We start from the raw sequence: 19380 nt of genomic DNA on the forward strand, positions 1-19380 counted from the left end.
ATGTGAATGTATCTAATACATATTCTCATTATTGCCATAATTATTTAGTGCTTTACAATTTGATGGCAGTGTTTTGTCCATAAATATGCTTTCTATCCCAAACCATACATGTAATGTAATTTTTATGAACTACCAATGTAGTAAAATATATTTTTGCTTGGAAGGAAGTTGTTTTTATTATGTGTAACTTGTTACCATCAACAGTCAAGGTCATTTTGAGACAGCTTCTCTTTGTAGTAGCTTGGGACTTGGATGTACAGAAGGCCCCGTCACATACCAGCCAAAGCTTTTGGAGTTAAGTTTCATGGCCAACGACAAAAGCTCAATATAACGGCCTGGCTTCTGGCACTGCCTTTCACATTTGATTATAAATCAGAATTTTTTTTATGAACTATGACCTTGTTTGAAAGTGACCTCTGCGGAAGTACATCAAAAGAACTCTTTCAACACTCTAATATTCATGGTATGTTTGGTCCTAACAATCTTCCAACCTTTCCCTATTTCATTTTTGAGGTCATGTCAGAAAATCAAAACTAATCTTCTCAGTGTGTAGATTCAACAGTTGGGCAAAGAGCTTCGGAAAATCCTGGTGTTCTTAATCAAGCAATGAGTACACATGAAAAGTGTTGATGATGGTCCACTATTTGGCAAATAAACAAATGTATAAAGTCGGTTGTCAAAATGTGAACAGGAAGCATTTATTGTCATTAGCAGCACTCATTGTCGCAGTACAGGAATGTTGTTGGGACAATTTGACAACTGACTCTACACTTTCGTCCATTTCCAATATCATATTTTATATATGAATACTATAACAGCCTCCCGCATGACGTTCAGTGACGTAGCCAGAGCTACAACTGGGAAACCCACCTAGACATGACACTGGTTGTTTAAGGGGTGAAAATGTTAGTAAACAGAAAGAAAAACAAGTATGCACCGTCGCTGTACGTCAAAGAGTAGATTAAATGTGAACATTCCCTCCAAGAGCTGAATGATTTGTGATCAGTTTCAGTGATTTTGAGAAACAAAAATGAATACAACACTAAAGGCATGGTGTTTTAATACAATTTTTCTGTATTTACTTTGGGGGATATATGATCAGACTGATTGCCCGCATTTCAACACGGATTATTCATCTGTCCCTTTTTCTCTGTCTTCCTCTTCTTTCCTTCCCTTACTCTGATTTTCAGGAGGATACGACTCCATAGCTATCATGTTATCTCATGACCTATAACCTTTATATGACCTATAAAGTACATTTGTGTATTCTAGAGATGAAAAACTGATGATATTGTGAACAGATCCTGTGGGAATTTTACATTACTTTGCTTATTTGTCCTTTTAACGAAGTTTAACATTCTCTCAACAGCCAACGTCATATGAGAAAGGAACTCTTTCAACAATGTTCATCGATTTGTGGTAGTCGTATATCTGTCATGGTTTTTTTTTTTTTTTTTTTTTTTTTTTTTTTTTTTTAAATGAGTGCCAGTTTCAATGCAGAATTATGTTACTACCACTAGAGATGTTCCTGCCTTAAAGGTTTGGAAGAATTAACAAATATATAGTAAACCATTCAAATTGTTGCCAATGAAAATCAGAGACATATATAACACATATATATGTGATACATACGTCTCTGATTTAGGTGTGGGTGATGAGAGACAAAAGTGGCGAGCCTTTTGGTTACTCAGAAAATCCGAATGAGAACGAAGTTCATTAAACACAAATGTTGCAAATTTCAGCGTATCACCGTCATATCATATCTGGATATTTTATGAGTTTTGGGTATAAAAAAAGAAAGTATTTAGGTGTTGTCATACATAGATCAGGTATAAATAAGCATTAAGGTGTTGTCATACAAAGATCAGGTATAAATAAGTGTTATAGTGTTGTCATACAAAGATCAGGTATAAATAAGTGTTATAGTGTTGTCATACAAAGATCAGGTATAAATAAGTATTTAGGTGTTGTCATACAAAGATCAGGTATAAATAAGTATTAAGGTGTTGTCATACAAAGATCAGGTATAAATAAGTATTTATGTGTTGTCATACAAAGATCAGGTATAAATAAGTATTAAGGTGTTGTCATACAAAGATCAGGTATAAATAAGGACTAAGGTGTTGTCATACAAAGATCTGGTATAAATAAGTATTAAGGTGTTGTCATACAAAGACCAGGTATAAATAAGTATTTAGGTGTTGTCATACAAAGATCAGGTATAAATAAGTATTAAGGTGTTGTCATACAAAGATCAGGTATAAATAAGGACTAAGGTGTTGTCATACAATGACCAGGTATAAATAAGTATTTAGGTGTTGTCATACATAGATCAGGTATAAATAAGTATTTAGGTGTTGTCATACAAAGATCAGGTATAAATAAGTATTAAGGTGTTGTCATACAAAGATCAGGTATAAATAAGGACTAAGGTGTTGTCATACAAAGATCTGGTATAAATAAGTATTAAGGTGTTGTCATACAAAGATCTGGTATAAATAAGTATTATGGTGTTGTCATACAAAGATCAGGTATAAATAAGTATTATGGTGTTGTCATACAAAGATCAGGTATAAATAAGGACTAAGGTGTTGTCATACAATGACCAGGTATAAATAAGTATTAAGGTGTTGTCATACAAAGATCTGGTATAAATAAGTATTTAGGTGTTGTCATACAATGACCAGGTATAAATAAGTATTAAGGTGTTGTCATACAAAGATCAGGTATAAATAAGGACTAAGGTGTTGTCATACAAAGACCAGGTATAAATAAGTATTAAGGTGTTGTCATACAAAGATCAGGTATAAATAAGTGTTATAGGGTTGTCATACAAAGATCAGGTATAAATAAGTATTTAGGTGTTGTCATACAAAGTTCAGGTATAAATAAGTATTAAGGTGTTGTCATACAAAGACCAGGTATAAATAAGGACTAAGGTGTTGTCATACAAAGACCAGGTATAAATAAGTATTTAGGTGTTGTCATACAAAGACCAGGTATAAATAAGTATTTAGGTGTTGTCATACAAAGATCAGGTATAAATAAGGACTAAGGTGTTGTCATACAAAGATCAGGTATAAATAAGAACTAAGGTGTTGTCATACAAAGACAAGGTATAAATAAGTATTTAGGTGTTGTCATACAAAGATCAGGTATAAATAAGTATTTAGGTGTTGTCATACAAAGATCAGGTATAAATAAGTGTTATGGTGTTGTCATACAAAGATCAGGTATAAATAAGTGTTATGGTGTTGTCATACAAAGATCTGGTATAAATAAGTATTTAGGTGTTGTCATACAAAGATCAGGTATAAATAAGGACTAAGGTGTTGTCATACAAAGATCTGGTATAAATAAGTATTAAGGTGTTGTCATACAAAGACCAGGTATAAATAAGTATTAAGGTGTTGTCATACAAAGACCAGGTATAGATAAGTATTATGGTGTTGTCATACAAAGATCAGGTATAAATAAGGACTAAGGTGTTGTCATACAAAGATCTGGTATAAATAAGTATTTAGGTGTTGTCATACAAAGATCAGGTATAAATAAGGACTAAGGTGTTGTCATACAAAGATCTGGTATAAATAAGTATTATGGTGTTGTGATACAAAGTTCAGGTATAAATAAGTAGTATGGTGTTGTCATACAAAGATCAGGTATAAATAAGTATTTAGGTGTTGTCATACAAAGATCAGGTATAAATAAGGACTAAGGTGTTGTCATACAAAGATCAGGTATAAATAAGTGTTATGGTGTTGTCATACAAAGATCAGGTATAAATAAGTATTTAGGTGTTGTCATACAAAGATCAGGTATAAATAAGTGTTTTGGTGTTGTCATACAAAGATCAGGTATAAATAAGTATTTAGGTGTTGTCATACAAAGTTCAGGTATAAATAAGTATTAAGGTGTTGTCATACAAAGTTCAGGTATAAATAAGTATTAAGGTGTTGTCATACAAAGACCAGGTATAAATAAGTATTAAGGTGTTGTCATACAAAGATCAGGTATAAATAAGTGTTATAGGGTTGTCATACAAAGATCAGGTATAAATAAGTATTTAGGTGTTGTCATACAAAGACCAGGTATAAATAAGTATTATGGTGCCGTCATACAAAGATTAGGTATAAATAGGTATTTAGGTGTTGTCATACAAAGATCAGGTATAAATAAGTATTTAGGTGTCGTCATACAAAGATCAGGTGTAAATAAGTATTGAGGTGTTGTCATACAATGACCAGGTATAAATAAGTATTTAGGTGTTGTCATACAAAGATCAGGTATAAATAAGTATTGAGGTGTCGTCATACAATGACCAGGTATAAATAAGAACTAAGGTGTCGTCATACAAAGTACATATATAAAAATTACTTACAATCGTAGGTGTTTTCATACAAAGAACTTGCATAAAAAAAACAATTCAGTGTCGTCCCACTAACTTTAAATCTGAATTCCATATCAATAATGTCACCAGCAAAACCAAGTCCACACTTATAAGCTCAATGTCCATTAAGGTCTTGTTCGACCTGCTTTCGAGTACGCATTCTTTGTTTGGGACCCACGTGATACAAAAGCAGACGTCACCAAGATAGACATGGTGGGCATCGATAAACCTAGTTGTTCAGAAGCTTATCAAAGGTGGGCAGTAGTTAGTGATTTTTTTTAAATGATTCAAAAATAAAATTGGGAACATTCTTCATCTTTTCACAGCTTTGTTGAGAATGGTCAGATTGAAATATGTTGAGTCATAGTTTTTGCTTTAATACTCTTCATTGGCAACAATTTGAATGGTTTACTTTCTATTTGTTACTTCTACCGAACCTTGAAGGCAGAAACATCTCTAGTGGTAGTAACATAATTCTGCATTGTAACTGGCACTCGCTTCAAAAACATGAAAGATAATGAAAAACACCGTGACCATGCGTTCTTTATATCTCCTTGTGACGTCACAAAATGGCTTGTAACACGTATAATACGTATGTATTTACCGCAAAATCACGTGGCATATAGTTATCTTGACAATGATATGTAACTCACATTATAAAATTTACGACAATTCGTAAATTCAATTTAAGACGAGTCATATTTTTTCGTTTGAACCACTTTTTGTTTTTTTACAGATACACCTGACCGAAGTCCGTGTTAGGACTATCATTTCATTAGTGTTCGGACGAATATCAAATATTTGTGTAACGACGAGGTAAAATTAATATAATTATCGGAGTTTGATGGTACAGAATTAGCCGATGATTATTTTCCCTTCAGTGTCATACTTTCCGATAGGGGGGTGTTGTGAATGCACGTGCACGAGGTGTCGGTGACTGTCGGGTCATTCAGCGATAGTCGCTCCGACAGTGCACATGACTTGATTTTAAAGATAATTTTCAGTAAATAAATTTAAAACTTTAATAAACTGATTTTGTATGAATTACGGAGTTGACAGGATGATTAGATTGTCATGAAGTTGAAAGATAGATTGGTGAGTGAGTGTGTTATCAATGTATTTGTACTTACATTGTGAAACTGTCGGTCAGTGGCGATTATGCGCTCATTACAATAAATATATTTGATATTTTCATTTTGGTGTTTGAGTATTTCCTGTCGGAGGGTGTGGTATTGGAGGGAATTTGAAATACGCCCGATAAAGGCATTGAAATCCAGTATATAACTGTGATGTTCCGACCAACATGTCTTTAGTACGATCCAGAACGCGACAGCTAGCAAGAGATCAAGAACCCCACCACTACTGTAGTAAAGGTGTTGCCTCCATTGAACACGTATAAAGTTGTGTCATCTTTATTTCTATTATATATTCAATATTTGTTATTACTATTATTGGTGAAATTACAACATAGTTGGCTTATACTTTATAAGCCTTTAATAGGTACATGCGATTAAGTTATGCTTAATTATTTTCTGTCATGTTTATCTGGATTCTACTCCTTCCCCAAAATAGTATTTCTGGATATAAAAGGAAAAGTATTCGTAATAAAAATTCGGCTTCTTCTTCACGTGGACAAATAACATGTCATGAGTAATGGAGGTCAGGTGTAAGTATTGTATTAGAACAAATATAATGTTATGTATCTGTCAGAAAGTCTGTGACAGGACATCTTATTTTCCTTTTTATATATAATTTATTCAGTGTTCATTACCGTCTTACTGACGGAGACAGATAACAAACAATATATTGTTTTGTACATGGTAACATTGACTATAGATAGGTCTGTGATAATAACGAGTGTGTATCATTCATTTTTACCATCAGCTGATTTGCAGCATGCATTAAAACGTCAGCACATATATCTTACAGTGTTCATGTATAATCACAGGCACCTGTATGGAACGTAAACAACACAATACATAAACACGTCCCTGTTGGGTGTCAAAAGCGATCGCTAAACACGTTCTTTTCGGATGCCAACACTATTCCCTAAATAAGTCACTGTCGAGTGCCAAGATCTATTCCTAAACATGTTCCGGTCAAATGCAAAGACTGATCCTTAAACATGTTGAATGCTACAAGCAAACTTAAAACATGTTCCTGTCTAGCAATATGATTGATCCTTGGAAATGTAGCTGTCGAGTGACACATTAGATCCCTAAACACATTCCTGTCGAGTGACCCATTAGATCCCTAAACAAGTTCCTGTCGAGTGACACATTAGATCCCTAAACAAGTTCCTGTCGAGTGTCACATTAGATTCCTAAACGCGTTCCTGCCGAGTGACACATTAGATCCCTAAACAAGTTCCTGTCGAGTGACACATTAGATCCCTAAACAAGTTCCTGTCGAGTGACACATTAGATCCCTAAACAAGTTCCTGTCGAGTGACACATTCTATCCCTAAACAAGTTCCTGTCGAGTGACACATTCTATCCCTAAACACGTTCATGTCAGTGACACATTCTATCCCTAAACATGTTTCTATCGAGTGACACATTCTAGCCCTAAACACGTTCCTGTCGAGTGACACATTCTATCCCTAAACACGTTCCTGTCGAGTGACACATTCTAGCCCTAAACACGTTCCTGTCGAGTGACACATTAGATCCCTAAACACGTTCCTGTCGAGTGACACATTAGATCCCTAAACAAGTTCCTGACGAGTGACACATTAGATCCCTAAACAAGTTTCTGTCGAGTGTCACATTAGATTCCTAAACGCGTTCCTGCCGAGTGACACATTAGATCCCTAAACAAGTTCCTGTCGAGTGACACATTAGATCCCTAAACAAGTTCCTGTCGAGTGACACATTAGATCCCTAAACAAGTTCCTGTCGAGTGACACATTCTATCCCTAAACACGTTCATGTCAGTGACACATTCTATCCCTAAACACGTTCCTGTCGAGTGACACATTCTAGCCCTAAACACGTTCCTGTCGAGTGACACATTCTAGCCCTAAACATGTTCCTGTCGAGTGACACATTCTATCCCTAAACATGTTCCTGTCGAGTGACACATTCTAGCCCTAAACACGTTCCTGTCGAGTGACACATTAGATCCCTAAACACGTTCCTGCTGAATGACACATTCTATCCCTAAACACGTTCATGTCAGTGACACATTCTATCCCTAAACACGTTCCTGTCGAGTGACACATTCTAGCCCTAAACACGTTCCTGTCGAGTGACACATTCTAGCCCTTAACATGTTCCTGTCGAGTGACACATTCTATCCCTAAACATGTTCCTGTCGAGTGACACATTCTAGCCCTAAACACGTTCCTGTCGAGTGACACATTAGATCCCTAAACACGTTCCTGCTGAATGACACATTAGATCCCTAAACACGTTCCTGTCGAGTGACACATTAGATCCCTAATCAGGTTCCTGTCAAGTGACACATTCTATCTCTAAACACTTTCCTGTCGAGTGACACATTAGATCCCTAAACATGTTTCTGTCGAGTGTCACATTAGATTCCTAAACGCGTTCCTGCCGAGTGACACGTTAGATCCCTAAACACGTTCTTGTCGAGTGTCACATTAGATTCCTAAACGCGTTCCTGCCGAGTGACACATTAGATCCCTAAACAAGTTCCTGTCGAGTGACACATTAGATCCCTAAACAAGTTCCTGTCGAGTGACACATTAGATCCCTAAACAAGTTCCTGTCGAGTGACACATTCTATCCCTAAACAAGTTCCTGTCGAGTGACACATTCTATCCCTAAACACGTTCATGTCAGTGACACATTCTATCCCTAAACATGTTTCTATCGAGTGACACATTCTAGCCCTAAACACGTTCCTGTCGAGTGACACATTCTATCCCTAAACACGTTCCTGCCGAGTGACACATTAGATCCCTAAACAAGTTCCTGTCGAGTGACACATTAGATCCCTAAACAAGTTCCTGTCGAGTGACACATTAGATCCCTAAACAAGTTCCTGTCGAGTGACACATTCTATCCCTAAACAAGTTCCTGTCGAGTGACACATTCTATCCCTAAACACGTTCATGTCAGTGACACATTCTATCCCTAAACATGTTTCTATCGAGTGACACATTCTAGCCCTAAACACGTTCCTGTCGAGTGACACATTCTATCCCTAAACACGTTCCTGTCGAGTGACACATTCTAGCCCTAAACACGTTCCTGTCGAGTGACACATTAGATCCCTAAACACGTTCCTGTCGAGTGACACATTCTAGCCCTAAACACGTTCCTGACGAGTGACACATTAGATCCCTAAACAAGTTTCTGTCGAGTGTCACATTAGATTCCTAAACGCGTTCCTGCCGAGTGACACATTAGATCCCTAAACAAGTTCCTGTCGAGTGACACATTAGATCCCTAAACAAGTTCCTGTCGAGTGACACATTCTATCCCTAAACACGTTCATGTCAGTGACACATTCTATCCCTAAACACGTTCCTGTCGAGTGACACATTCTAGCCCTAAACACGTTCCTGTCGAGTGACACATTCTAGCCCTAAACATGTTCCTGTCGAGTGACACATTCTATCCCTAAACATGTTCCTGTCGAGTGACACATTCTAGCCCTAAACACGTTCCTGTCGAGTGACACATTAGATCCCTAAACACGTTCCTGCTGAATGACACATTCTATCCCTAAACACGTTCATGTCAGTGACACATTCTATCCCTAAACACGTTCCTGTCGAGTGACACATTCTAGCCCTAAACACGTTCCTGTCGAGTGACACATTCTAGCCCTTAACATGTTCCTGTCGAGTGACACATTCTATCCCTAAACATGTTCCTGTCGAGTGACACATTCTAGCCCTAAACACGTTCCTGACGAGTGACACATTAGATCCCTAAACAAGTTTCTGTCGAGTGTCACATTAGATCCCTAAACATGTTTCTGTCGAGTGTCACATTAGATTCCTAAACGCGTTCCTGCCGAGTGACACATTAGATCCCTAAACACGTTCCTGTCGAGTGACACATTAGATCCCTAAACACGTTCCTGTCGAGTGACACATTAGATCCCTAAATACTTTCATGTCAAGTAACACATTAGATACCTAAACATGTTCCTGTCGAGTGACACATTCTATCCCTAAACACGTTCATGTCGAGTTACACATAAGATCCCTAAACACATTCCTGTCGAGTGTCACATTAGATCCCTAAAGCGTTCCTGTCGAGTGACACATTAGATCCCAAATCAGGTTCCTGTCAAGTGACACAATAGATCCCTAAACACGTTCCTGTCGAGTGACACATTAGATCTCTTAACACGTTCCGTCAAGTGACACATTCTATCCCTTAACACGTTCCTGTCGAGTGACACATTAGATCCCTAAACACGTTCCTGCTGAATGACACATTAGATCCCTAAACACGTTCCTGTCGAGTGACACATTAGATCCCTAATCAGGTTCCTGTCAAGTGACACATTCTATCTCTAAACACTTTCCTGTCGAGTGACACATTAGATCCCTAAACATGTTTCTGTCGAGTGTCACATTAGATTCCTAAACGCGTTCCTGCCGAGTGACACATTAGATCCCTAAACACGTTCCTGTCGAGTGACACATTAGATCCCTAAACACGTTCCTGCTGAATGACACATTAGATCCCTAAACACGTTCCTGTCGAGTGACACATTAGATCCCTAATCAGGTTCCTGTCAAGTGACACATTCTATCTCTAAACACTTTCCTGTCGAGTGACACATTAGATCCCTAAACATGTTTCTGTCGAGTGTCACATTAGATTCCTAAACGCGTTCCTGCCGAGTGACACATTAGATCCCTAAACACGTTCCTGTCGAGTGACACATTAGATCCCTAAACACGTTCCTGTCGAGTGACACATTACATCCCTAAATACTTTCATGTCGAGTAACACATTAGATACCTAAACATGTTCCTGTCGAGTGACACATTCTATCCCTAAACACGTTCATGTCGAGTTACACATAAGATCCCTAAACACATTCCTGTCGAGTGTCACATTAGATCCCTAAAGCGTTCCTGTCGAGTGACACATTAGATCCCAAATCAGGTTCCTGTCAAGTGACACAATAGATCCCTAAACACGTTCCTGTCGAGTGACACATTAGATCTCTTAACACGTTCCGTCCAAGTGACACATTCTATCCCTTAACACGTTCCTGTCGAGTGACACATTAGATCCCTAAACACGTTCCTGCTGAATGACACATTAGATCCCTAAACACGTTCCTGTCGAGTGACACATTAGATCCCTAATCAGGTTCCTGTCAAGTGACACATTCTATCTCTAAACACTTTCCTGTCGAGTGACACATTAGATCCCTAAACATGTTTCTGTCGAGTGTCACATTAGATTCCTAAACGCGTTCCTGCCGAATGACACATTAGATCCCTAAACACGTTCCTGTCGAGTGACACATTAGATCCCTAAACATGTTCCTGTCGAGTGACACATTAGATCCCTAAATACTTTCATGTCGAGTAACACATTAGATACCTAAACATGTTCCTGTCGAGTGACACATTCTATCCCTAAACACGTTCATGTCGAGTTACACATAAGATCCCTAAACACATTCCTGTCGAGTGTCACATTAGATCCCTAAAGCGTTCCTGTCGAGTGACACATTAGATCCCAAATCAGGTTCCTGTCAAGTGACACAATAGATCCCTAAACACGTTCCTGTCGAGTGACACATTAGATCTCTTAACACGTTCCGTCCAAGTGACACATTCTATCCCTTAACACGTTCCTGTCGAGTGACACATTAGATCCCTAAACACGTTCCTGTCGAGTGACACATTAGATCCCTAAACATGTTCCTGTCGAGTGACACATTAGATCCCTAAACACTTTCCTGTCGAATGCTACAACCAATCCCTAAACATGTTCCTGTCGAGCACCATGAGTGATCCCTATACACGTACCTTTTGAATGCCACAACCATTCCCTAAACACATTCCCATGGAATGCCAAGACAAATACCTAAACACGTTCCTGTCAAGTACCATGACTGGTCCTAAAACATGTCCTTGTCGAGTGACATAGGCCAAATTTAACTCTTTGTACAAGTCACACTAACTGGCCTGCTCCTTTTGCACATGGTTACAAGACTTCCACAATGTACATTTAAATATTGCACATTTATATTATTAATTTAATATTTTTATCTTCAGCTTCCTCTTGTCTTCTAATTTCAGACTTTTTCCATAGTTTTATCATCAACCTACCAGTTCATCAATCTTTTCCTCTCAAGTATCCTTGGGTGATTAAGTATGACTTCAAATTCTGTTGATAGTCAAAATGATGCAGCAATGATGAATGAAATTTTCAAGTTCACCAAGATAAAATCTGAAATAGATCCCCATGATGCCAGAGATAATAAAGAACAGTGGGACCAAGATTGTGTGGAGAATGGAGCCACTGATCTGTTGGAGTTTGGTACTAATTGGAATGAAAGGAAAAATCCAGAATTCACTACAATAAATTATACAGGGAACAAAGATCTAAATAAAACATTTCAGAACAGTTTACATGACAGAAAATTCTCATTTATAGATGAAGAAATAACACCAATCTCAATTTTAGATTTAAATGAAGAGGAAAAACGGATTAGAACAACACTATTAAATAAGACGTTTGAACTGAAAATTGAACCTGATGACAATGTGTTAGGAAATGAACCTGATGACATTGAGCTAGAAAAAGCTGATGACAATGAGAGAAGAAGTGAAACTGATGACAGTAAGCTAGGATATGAGTCTAATAATGGAAAAGGAGGTAAGAAAGCTTACAATAGCAAGCAGCTAAACATAAGAAACACACTTTACAGAAAAGAATTAAGATATAACTCTTACGACAGTGAGTCAGGAAAAGACCCAAACAAGGCTGAGCTGGAAAGTGAGTCTGATGGTAGTGAGCTAGGAAATGAGCCTTGCATTAATGAGCAGGGAAATGAACCTTGCATTATTGAGCTGAGAAATGAACCCTGCATTAGTGAACAAGGAAATGAACCTTGCATTACTGAGTTAGGATGTAAACCTTGCATTAGTGGACTAGGCTTTGAACCTTGCAACAGTGAATTAGGATATGAATCTTGCATTAATGAGCTAGAATGTGAACCTTGCATTTATGAGTCAGGAACTGAGTTTTGCAACATTGAGCTAGGAAATAAACCTTGTACTAGTGAACAAGGAAATGAACCTTGTACTAGTGAACAAGGAAATGAACCTTGCATAAGTGAACAAGGAAATGAACCTTGCATTAGTGAACAAGGAAATGAACCTTGCATTAGTGAACAAGGAAATGAACCTTGCATTAGTGAACAAGGAAATGAACCTTGCATTAGTGAACAAGGAAATGGATCTTGCATTAGTGAACAAGGAAATGAATCTTGCATTAGTGAGCCAGGAACTGAAATTTGCAACAATGAACTAGGAAATGAACCTTTTGCCTTAGGTCACCCATTTACATGTAAGAAATGTGATAGAGGATTTTCTTTTACAGAACATTTACAAGAACATATTCAGAGTCAGCAAAATTGTAAACCACACCAGTGTGAAATATGCAATAAAACCTTTCGTCAGCCATGTGATTTAAAGAAACATTTTCGAATTCATACCGGAGAGAAGCCATTTAAATGTGAAATTTGTGGTAAGGTCTTTAGTGACAATGGAAACCTTCACAAACATTCTAAGGTTCATACAAAGGGCGGTTACTCATGTGAAGTCTGTGGAATTTATTTTCGTACGAAACCAAGTATGTTGAAACATTCCCGGACACACTTAGGGGACAGACCTTTTGTTTGTAATATTTGCAGTAAATCTTTTGCACGGAATGGCGGACTACGTGCACATCTTGAAATACACTCTGCAAAGAAACCTTTTGCATGTCATATTTGTGGGAAGGAATTCCGTCGCAAAGGAAACTTACAGGAACACCTAGAATTACATACAGGACAGAGGATGTTTACATGTGGTATATGTAAAAAGGAATTCAGTATTAAAATTAATTTGAAAAAGCATCTTCGAACTCACACTGGTGAAAAGCCTTTTAAATGTAAAATCTGTGCTAGAGGGTTTAGTGAGAAGGGGAGCCTACAAAAACACCATAGGATACATACAGGAGAAAAGCCATACAGGTGTGAGGTTTGTGGGAAGGATTTTAGTATGAGTAGCAGCTTACAGAGGCACACAAGAATCCATACTGGAGAGCGACCATATGGATGCAGTATTTGCGATAAACGGTTTAATAAGAAAGAGATCCTACAAGTTCATATCAGGACACATACTGGTGAGAAACCCTACACATGTGCTGTGTGTGACAAACGTTTTAGCGAGAGTGGGAGTCTGCAGATTCACATGCGCATTCATACAGGTGAAAAGCCTTATAAATGTCACCTATGTGAGAAGGATTTTAGTCAGAGTAGTAGTTTAAAACGACATGTAGAATTACACATGGCAATGAGGAAACTGGACATCATACAAACACCAGCGACATCCATGATTGTAACATAGATTTTATTATACATTTTCCACCTTTCAATGGAACAAAATTTAGCAATTTTTCCAAACTCTTGAAGCAAAGCTGACATTTATTTATAATAATATTGTTTTTGAATTCTCTCCTTTTTTTTTTAAAAATACCATACCATCAACTCATTATAACAACCTCTTACTGTACGCCCTATGACATGGAAGAGATAATTCACTATGATATCATATATAAATATAGTGCAAAATAAATGCAGCATTTCAGATGAAATATGAAGCTTAAAGATTACAAAAAGCATTGTAGAATTTTAGATGAAACATCAGCTGTTTCCTTTCAGCTTAACTACATGTACTTAGAATTTGTCTTTAACCCAGCACTATTTGTTGGGTTGATCGTCATCTTATTAAGAGTGAGGCGTTATTTTGAGAAGCCTGTTTTACTGGCCACACAATACACTTTGCAATAAAGTTCATTAGACAACATAACTTGTATATCAAAAACTGTATACGACTTATTTCAAGACATGTAAAGCTGATTTTAGACGGATGAATTGAAGTGAAATAGCCCAATGTTGTTATATTTTATTGTGTGTCGTTACTTAAATTGAGTGAACGGACCAATGTAACGTCTATCATGTGGTTTTGTAAACTTGGTTATTTTACTTGAAGATATGTCTAACAAAATTTTTATTTTCCAACTCATATTTTTCAATGATATCGCTGAAATTGTTGTATTTCATCTTTCATGGTGAAATGAGAGAAAAGGATCAAAAGGACTGTGTGTAACAGAACTCGTGGGGAAATACCATTGATTAATTAATAGTTAAAATGATTATTCCTTGTGTTCATCTTGTTAAAACTGTGTTTATTGACACAATAAAATGTTCATATCTTAATGACAACTTGTTTTTAGTGATGACATGACACAATTTTGAGAAAAATGTGTTTTTATTTGCTTACTGCTACACATAAAATGACCCCAATACCAGAGAGTGACCCAATACATTTGTTGTGTATACATAACACCAGTACACAGTACACAATAAGGCTTTTGACAGTAAGGAACAAACACAAAAAAGAAAAGATAATTTTTGTTTCTACATCTCCAATTTAAAATGGACTTTTTTAAATGTTAAGAAATAAGCAAGTGAAATGATGATCAGGTCACTGTCACTTACACAACTGTAAACTATACAACTTGTGTGTCCATGATCAAAATGACCATATGTTGATAAGTTTTCTTCAGAAAAATCACAAGGAGTATTGGCTTGTGTAAAATGGTGATAATTTCCTGATATCAGTATGTATCATCATTGCACCACTTATTTTATAGGGTCTTCTTGTGATAAGTGATTATGTCGTTTAACACAGTGGAGGCCCATTTGATGCTGTCCAGGGCAACTGAAGTAAAGTGTCTAGCCCGAGGACATGACAACAATAGCACAGACCAGTCTAGACCTTTACTTTCCTGATTAAGATAAAACACCATAGGTAAGTTGAACCACACCCTTCTCCTGAGGTGGCATAAGCCAAAACCCTACCAATGAACAATCATGATCAATTTCTGGTCATAAAACTACTGATTGAACTGTCATATGAACGTGCACAGGTCATCTACCATAATCGCATGCAGGCCAACAATCACTGAGTTAAGTCCGTGTGCAGGCCAACAATCACTGAGTTAAGTCCGTGTGCAGGCCACCACTTACTGAGTTGTGTTCATGTACAGGCCACCACTCACTGAGTTATGATCGTGTGCAGGTTAACACTCACTGAGATATGGTCGTGTGCAGACCAACACTCGCTGAGTTATGATCGTGTGCAGGTTAACACAGAGTTATGGTCGTGTGCAGGCCACCACTCACTGAGTTATGTTCCTGTGCAAACCAACACTTACTGAGGTATGATCGTGTTCAGGTCAACACTCACTGAGGTATGATCGTGTGTAGACCAACACTCACTGAGTTGTGTTCGTGTGCAAATCAACACTCGCTGAGTTATGATTGTGTACAGGCCAACACTCTTTGAGTTATGATCGTGTGCAGGCCAACACTCACTGAGTTATGATCGTGTACAGGCCAACGCGTACTGAGTTATGATCGTGTACAGGCCAACACGTACTGAGTTATGATCGTGTACAGGCCAACACGTACTGAGTTATGATCGTGTACAGGCCAACACGTACTGAGTTATGATCGTGTGGAGGCCAACATTCACTGTGGTATGATCGTGTGCTCTTATGATCATGTGCAGGTCACTACTCACTGAGGTATGATCGTGTGCAAGCCAAGATTCACGGAAGTATGATCGTGTTCAGGCCAGCACTCACTAAGTTGTGTTCGTGTGCAAATCAACACTAACTGAGTTTATGATCCTGTACAGGCCAACACTTACTGAGTTATGATCGTGTGCAGGCCACCACTCACTGAGTTATGATCGTGTGCAGACCAACAATCACTGAGGTATGATCGTGTGCAGACCAACAATCACTGAGGTATGATCGTGTTCAGGCCAACATTGACTGACGTATGATTGTCTGTAGGGCAATACTCACTTTTTGATATAGAAATTTTGATAGACAAATTTGACAAGCGTTTTTACATATTTTGGCCTGTAATTAAAGACAATGCCTGCAATGCTTTGACACTTTGTATAAGAGCGAAATACTAAGGGAAAATTCAATAGTAAGAGATCAAAGTACTGAGCGTACTGTTTTCCAAAATAATGCTGTATAACGTAAATTCTGAACTGTACCGGAAAAAAAAAAAAAAAAAACAGAAATTGAATTTTTGGAAAACATTACTTATCGTTTTCAATAGGAAGTGTACACGGGACCACAGGAGGTTTTTAAGGAAATTTCATTATTGTTTACCTCTAAAAATATGAAATTCAATTCTTAGGAAATTCTTGATTTATCGACGACTGTGACCATGAAAGTGAGCAAAGGTAATTTTTATTATCATACTCAATTGCCCATAATGTTAGCATGCTATACATGTGAAATATCAGGTCTTCAGGCTTCATAGAACTCAAGAAGATTCTAAACGTCTGGTAATTTAAATAACGTTTAGTGAAAATTTTGATCCCTATGGAAAACCGGAAGTGTGTCTTTTGTGGAAGTTTTTCTTACACCAATCAAAACCAATTCTCCGCAGACGGCTGTTGACAAAACCACGTAACTGTTTCCCGTTTAAAAATCAAGAAAACGTCATTTAATTTTATTAATATAATTGATGCCTGTTACCTGGAAAGTGGGTCAAAGTCATCCATATTACCAACATTTATAAACAATTGTATTACCTTTATATGCATAAGATATCAAGTCTCTTCAACAGGAGTTTCGTATACGTTGGTAAATATCGAACGTCTAGATCTTTCCAAACTTGAGAAGAAGTTTCTGGTAGTTTGGTGCCCTAAATTGCACTTTTAAGCTTTGACCCCTACGGAAAACCGGAAGTTAACGTTTTACACAAAAATGGCCTTTATTTTTAATTCTAAATAACACACCCAAAAATTATTTCAAAATGTCATGTCATTATTGAGATATTGACGTTAGGACAAAAATCAAACATGGCGTCATGGCGGCCATTTTGTATTTTCGACAAAGTTGAAAATTACGTCAGAATTTAGAGTTCATGTTACCAAACCTATACCATAATAGTTAAACAAAATTTCATTGAAAGATCTTGGAATACTTTTAGATCAAACTTTTTGTCTGCACTTGACATGAAACTATGGATTTTTTTTAAATGACATAAAATATCATAGAAAGATGTCACAGAAGAATTGTAGCCTCAAAAATGATCGGATTGACATTTTGCATTGAACTGTAGAAAACAAAATCGAAAAAAAATAATAATTTTTTTTTCTTTTGCTATTTTTTTAACTTGATGAAGTCACCAATTTTACGAAAGACCATTCTAACAGCTGTGAAGTTCCCAAAGGGTATCCATCATTTGCTACTTTATAATGTTCTTTAATCTCACACATTGCTGTCACTTGTAAATGAGAAGTGGGCGAGATAGTCATGTTGTCTAATTAGTGTTTTAATGTCTCTAGCTTTCAATTTCGATTTATTAGGTATTTCAAAAAAAAATAGTTTTGCATTTCTTGTTTCAAATGTACTAGTCAAGAGACCATTAAGTTATATAACACAACTAAATATAATTTTGATTTAATTAGATATACCTACTATCACGTGGACCACAGGCTTCTATACTTGTAACGTATAAAAGATACAGGTTAATGAAAATTATGGAGAAGTTGTACGGCCGCCATAGTGATTTATTTAGAAATATTCTATTTCTTCGTGCGATTTGCAGTTGGATGTTCCGTCGTTGTGGACCTTGTTCTCGTTTGAGAACGTGGCATTATTTGGTTTGACCATTATCTATATAGCGGATGTCGTCAGTGGAGCAGAAGACGTTTATTCTTCCGAAATGCCTGATTCGAAAAAGAGTCCCCGTATTAATATTTCGTGTGTCCATATTTCTCCGTAGTTTTATTGAATTTGAGTTTGGGATTATGTGGACATGTTTGCATTTAATGTTATTGTACTTAACGTACTAGCCAGATGTACACTCATGTAATATTCTTCAATTAGAGGTAACGTTCTAAAGAGCTTGTGTTATGTCTTTTGGATAATATTGAAACTAAAATCCCTTCCATATGATTTCCATTATTTTTTTCAAAACATCTCACGGTCGGCCAAATGCTTTTTGAAGGTTGAATATAACAAGACCAATGTAAGAACCGTTCGTCCCCTGACTTTCTTTAAAATACGTTACTGTCCAATGTTTTCAATCCTGAACCAACTGTTTTGAAGCTGAGCCCCTAATACCTATGATACGTGTATGTGTGCATGTGCTAAGCGTTCGTGTACACTAAATCAATTATTGTAGAGAAGAAAATATACGGACATATGTGCTAGGTTTTGCTGTGATACTGTAAATTAAGTACAACGATGTATGTGCCTGAACAAGCTTCCCTCTTCCGACTGCGGTACTCCATGTGAATGGTACATCACTTCCCAAATTAGGCTATATCATTTACATCTGGGTCAGTTCATTGTTTTTGAGGTAGTGTCTGACAGCACTTTGGACTTTATGTTGTATAGTGCTCGTTTCTCTGAGACATGATGTGAATTCTGGTTTAGATAAAAGTAGGTGATTGTACGTAGTGTACAATATTTTATCCCACGTAGTGAATGCTGGTTATAACTTTTGTATAATTCTTTTTGTGAAGAATTACATTATTAAATAGGAATTCATTTTTACCTGCTAATCATATATTGTATTTTTAAGTACACTTTAGTCTTACGATCTGTTGGCATTCAGAAAATGTGTATTGTAAAACAATAGAGGTGTGTATTATAAAACAACAGAGGTGTGTATTTGCTAAATAGTTTTCTTTTATTAGATTTTAAACAAGACAATCATGAGTCACA

At 36.9% G+C, this 19380-nt stretch overlaps 1 protein-coding gene across 1 annotated transcript; it reads left to right on the forward strand.

The window, feature by feature from the left end:
- The first annotated feature begins 5981 nt into the window (after nucleotides 1–5981).
- On the forward strand, nucleotides 5982–14729 carry LOC132559056 (zinc finger protein 502-like). Its single transcript, XM_060223662.1, has 2 exons — nucleotides 5982–6056; nucleotides 11643–14729. The coding sequence occupies exon 2, from the start codon at nucleotides 11718–11720 to the stop codon at nucleotides 13956–13958; it is 2241 nt and encodes a 746-aa protein (XP_060079645.1). The 5' UTR covers nucleotides 5982–6056; nucleotides 11643–11717; the 3' UTR covers nucleotides 13959–14729.
- The last annotated feature ends 4651 nt before the right edge of the window (nucleotides 14730–19380 follow it).

This window comes from Ylistrum balloti, unplaced genomic scaffold, assembly GCF_031769215.1.
Source record: "Ylistrum balloti isolate Yb309-2 unplaced genomic scaffold, AGI_CSIRO_Ybal_v1 Utg370846, whole genome shotgun sequence".
Lineage (NCBI taxonomy): Eukaryota > Metazoa > Mollusca > Bivalvia > Pectinida > Pectinidae > Ylistrum > Ylistrum balloti.

Coding starts and splice junctions, on each gene's coding strand:
- LOC132559056 (XM_060223662.1), top strand. CDS start 11,718: ATGACTTCAAATTCTGTTGATAGTCAAAATGATGCAGCAATGATGAAT.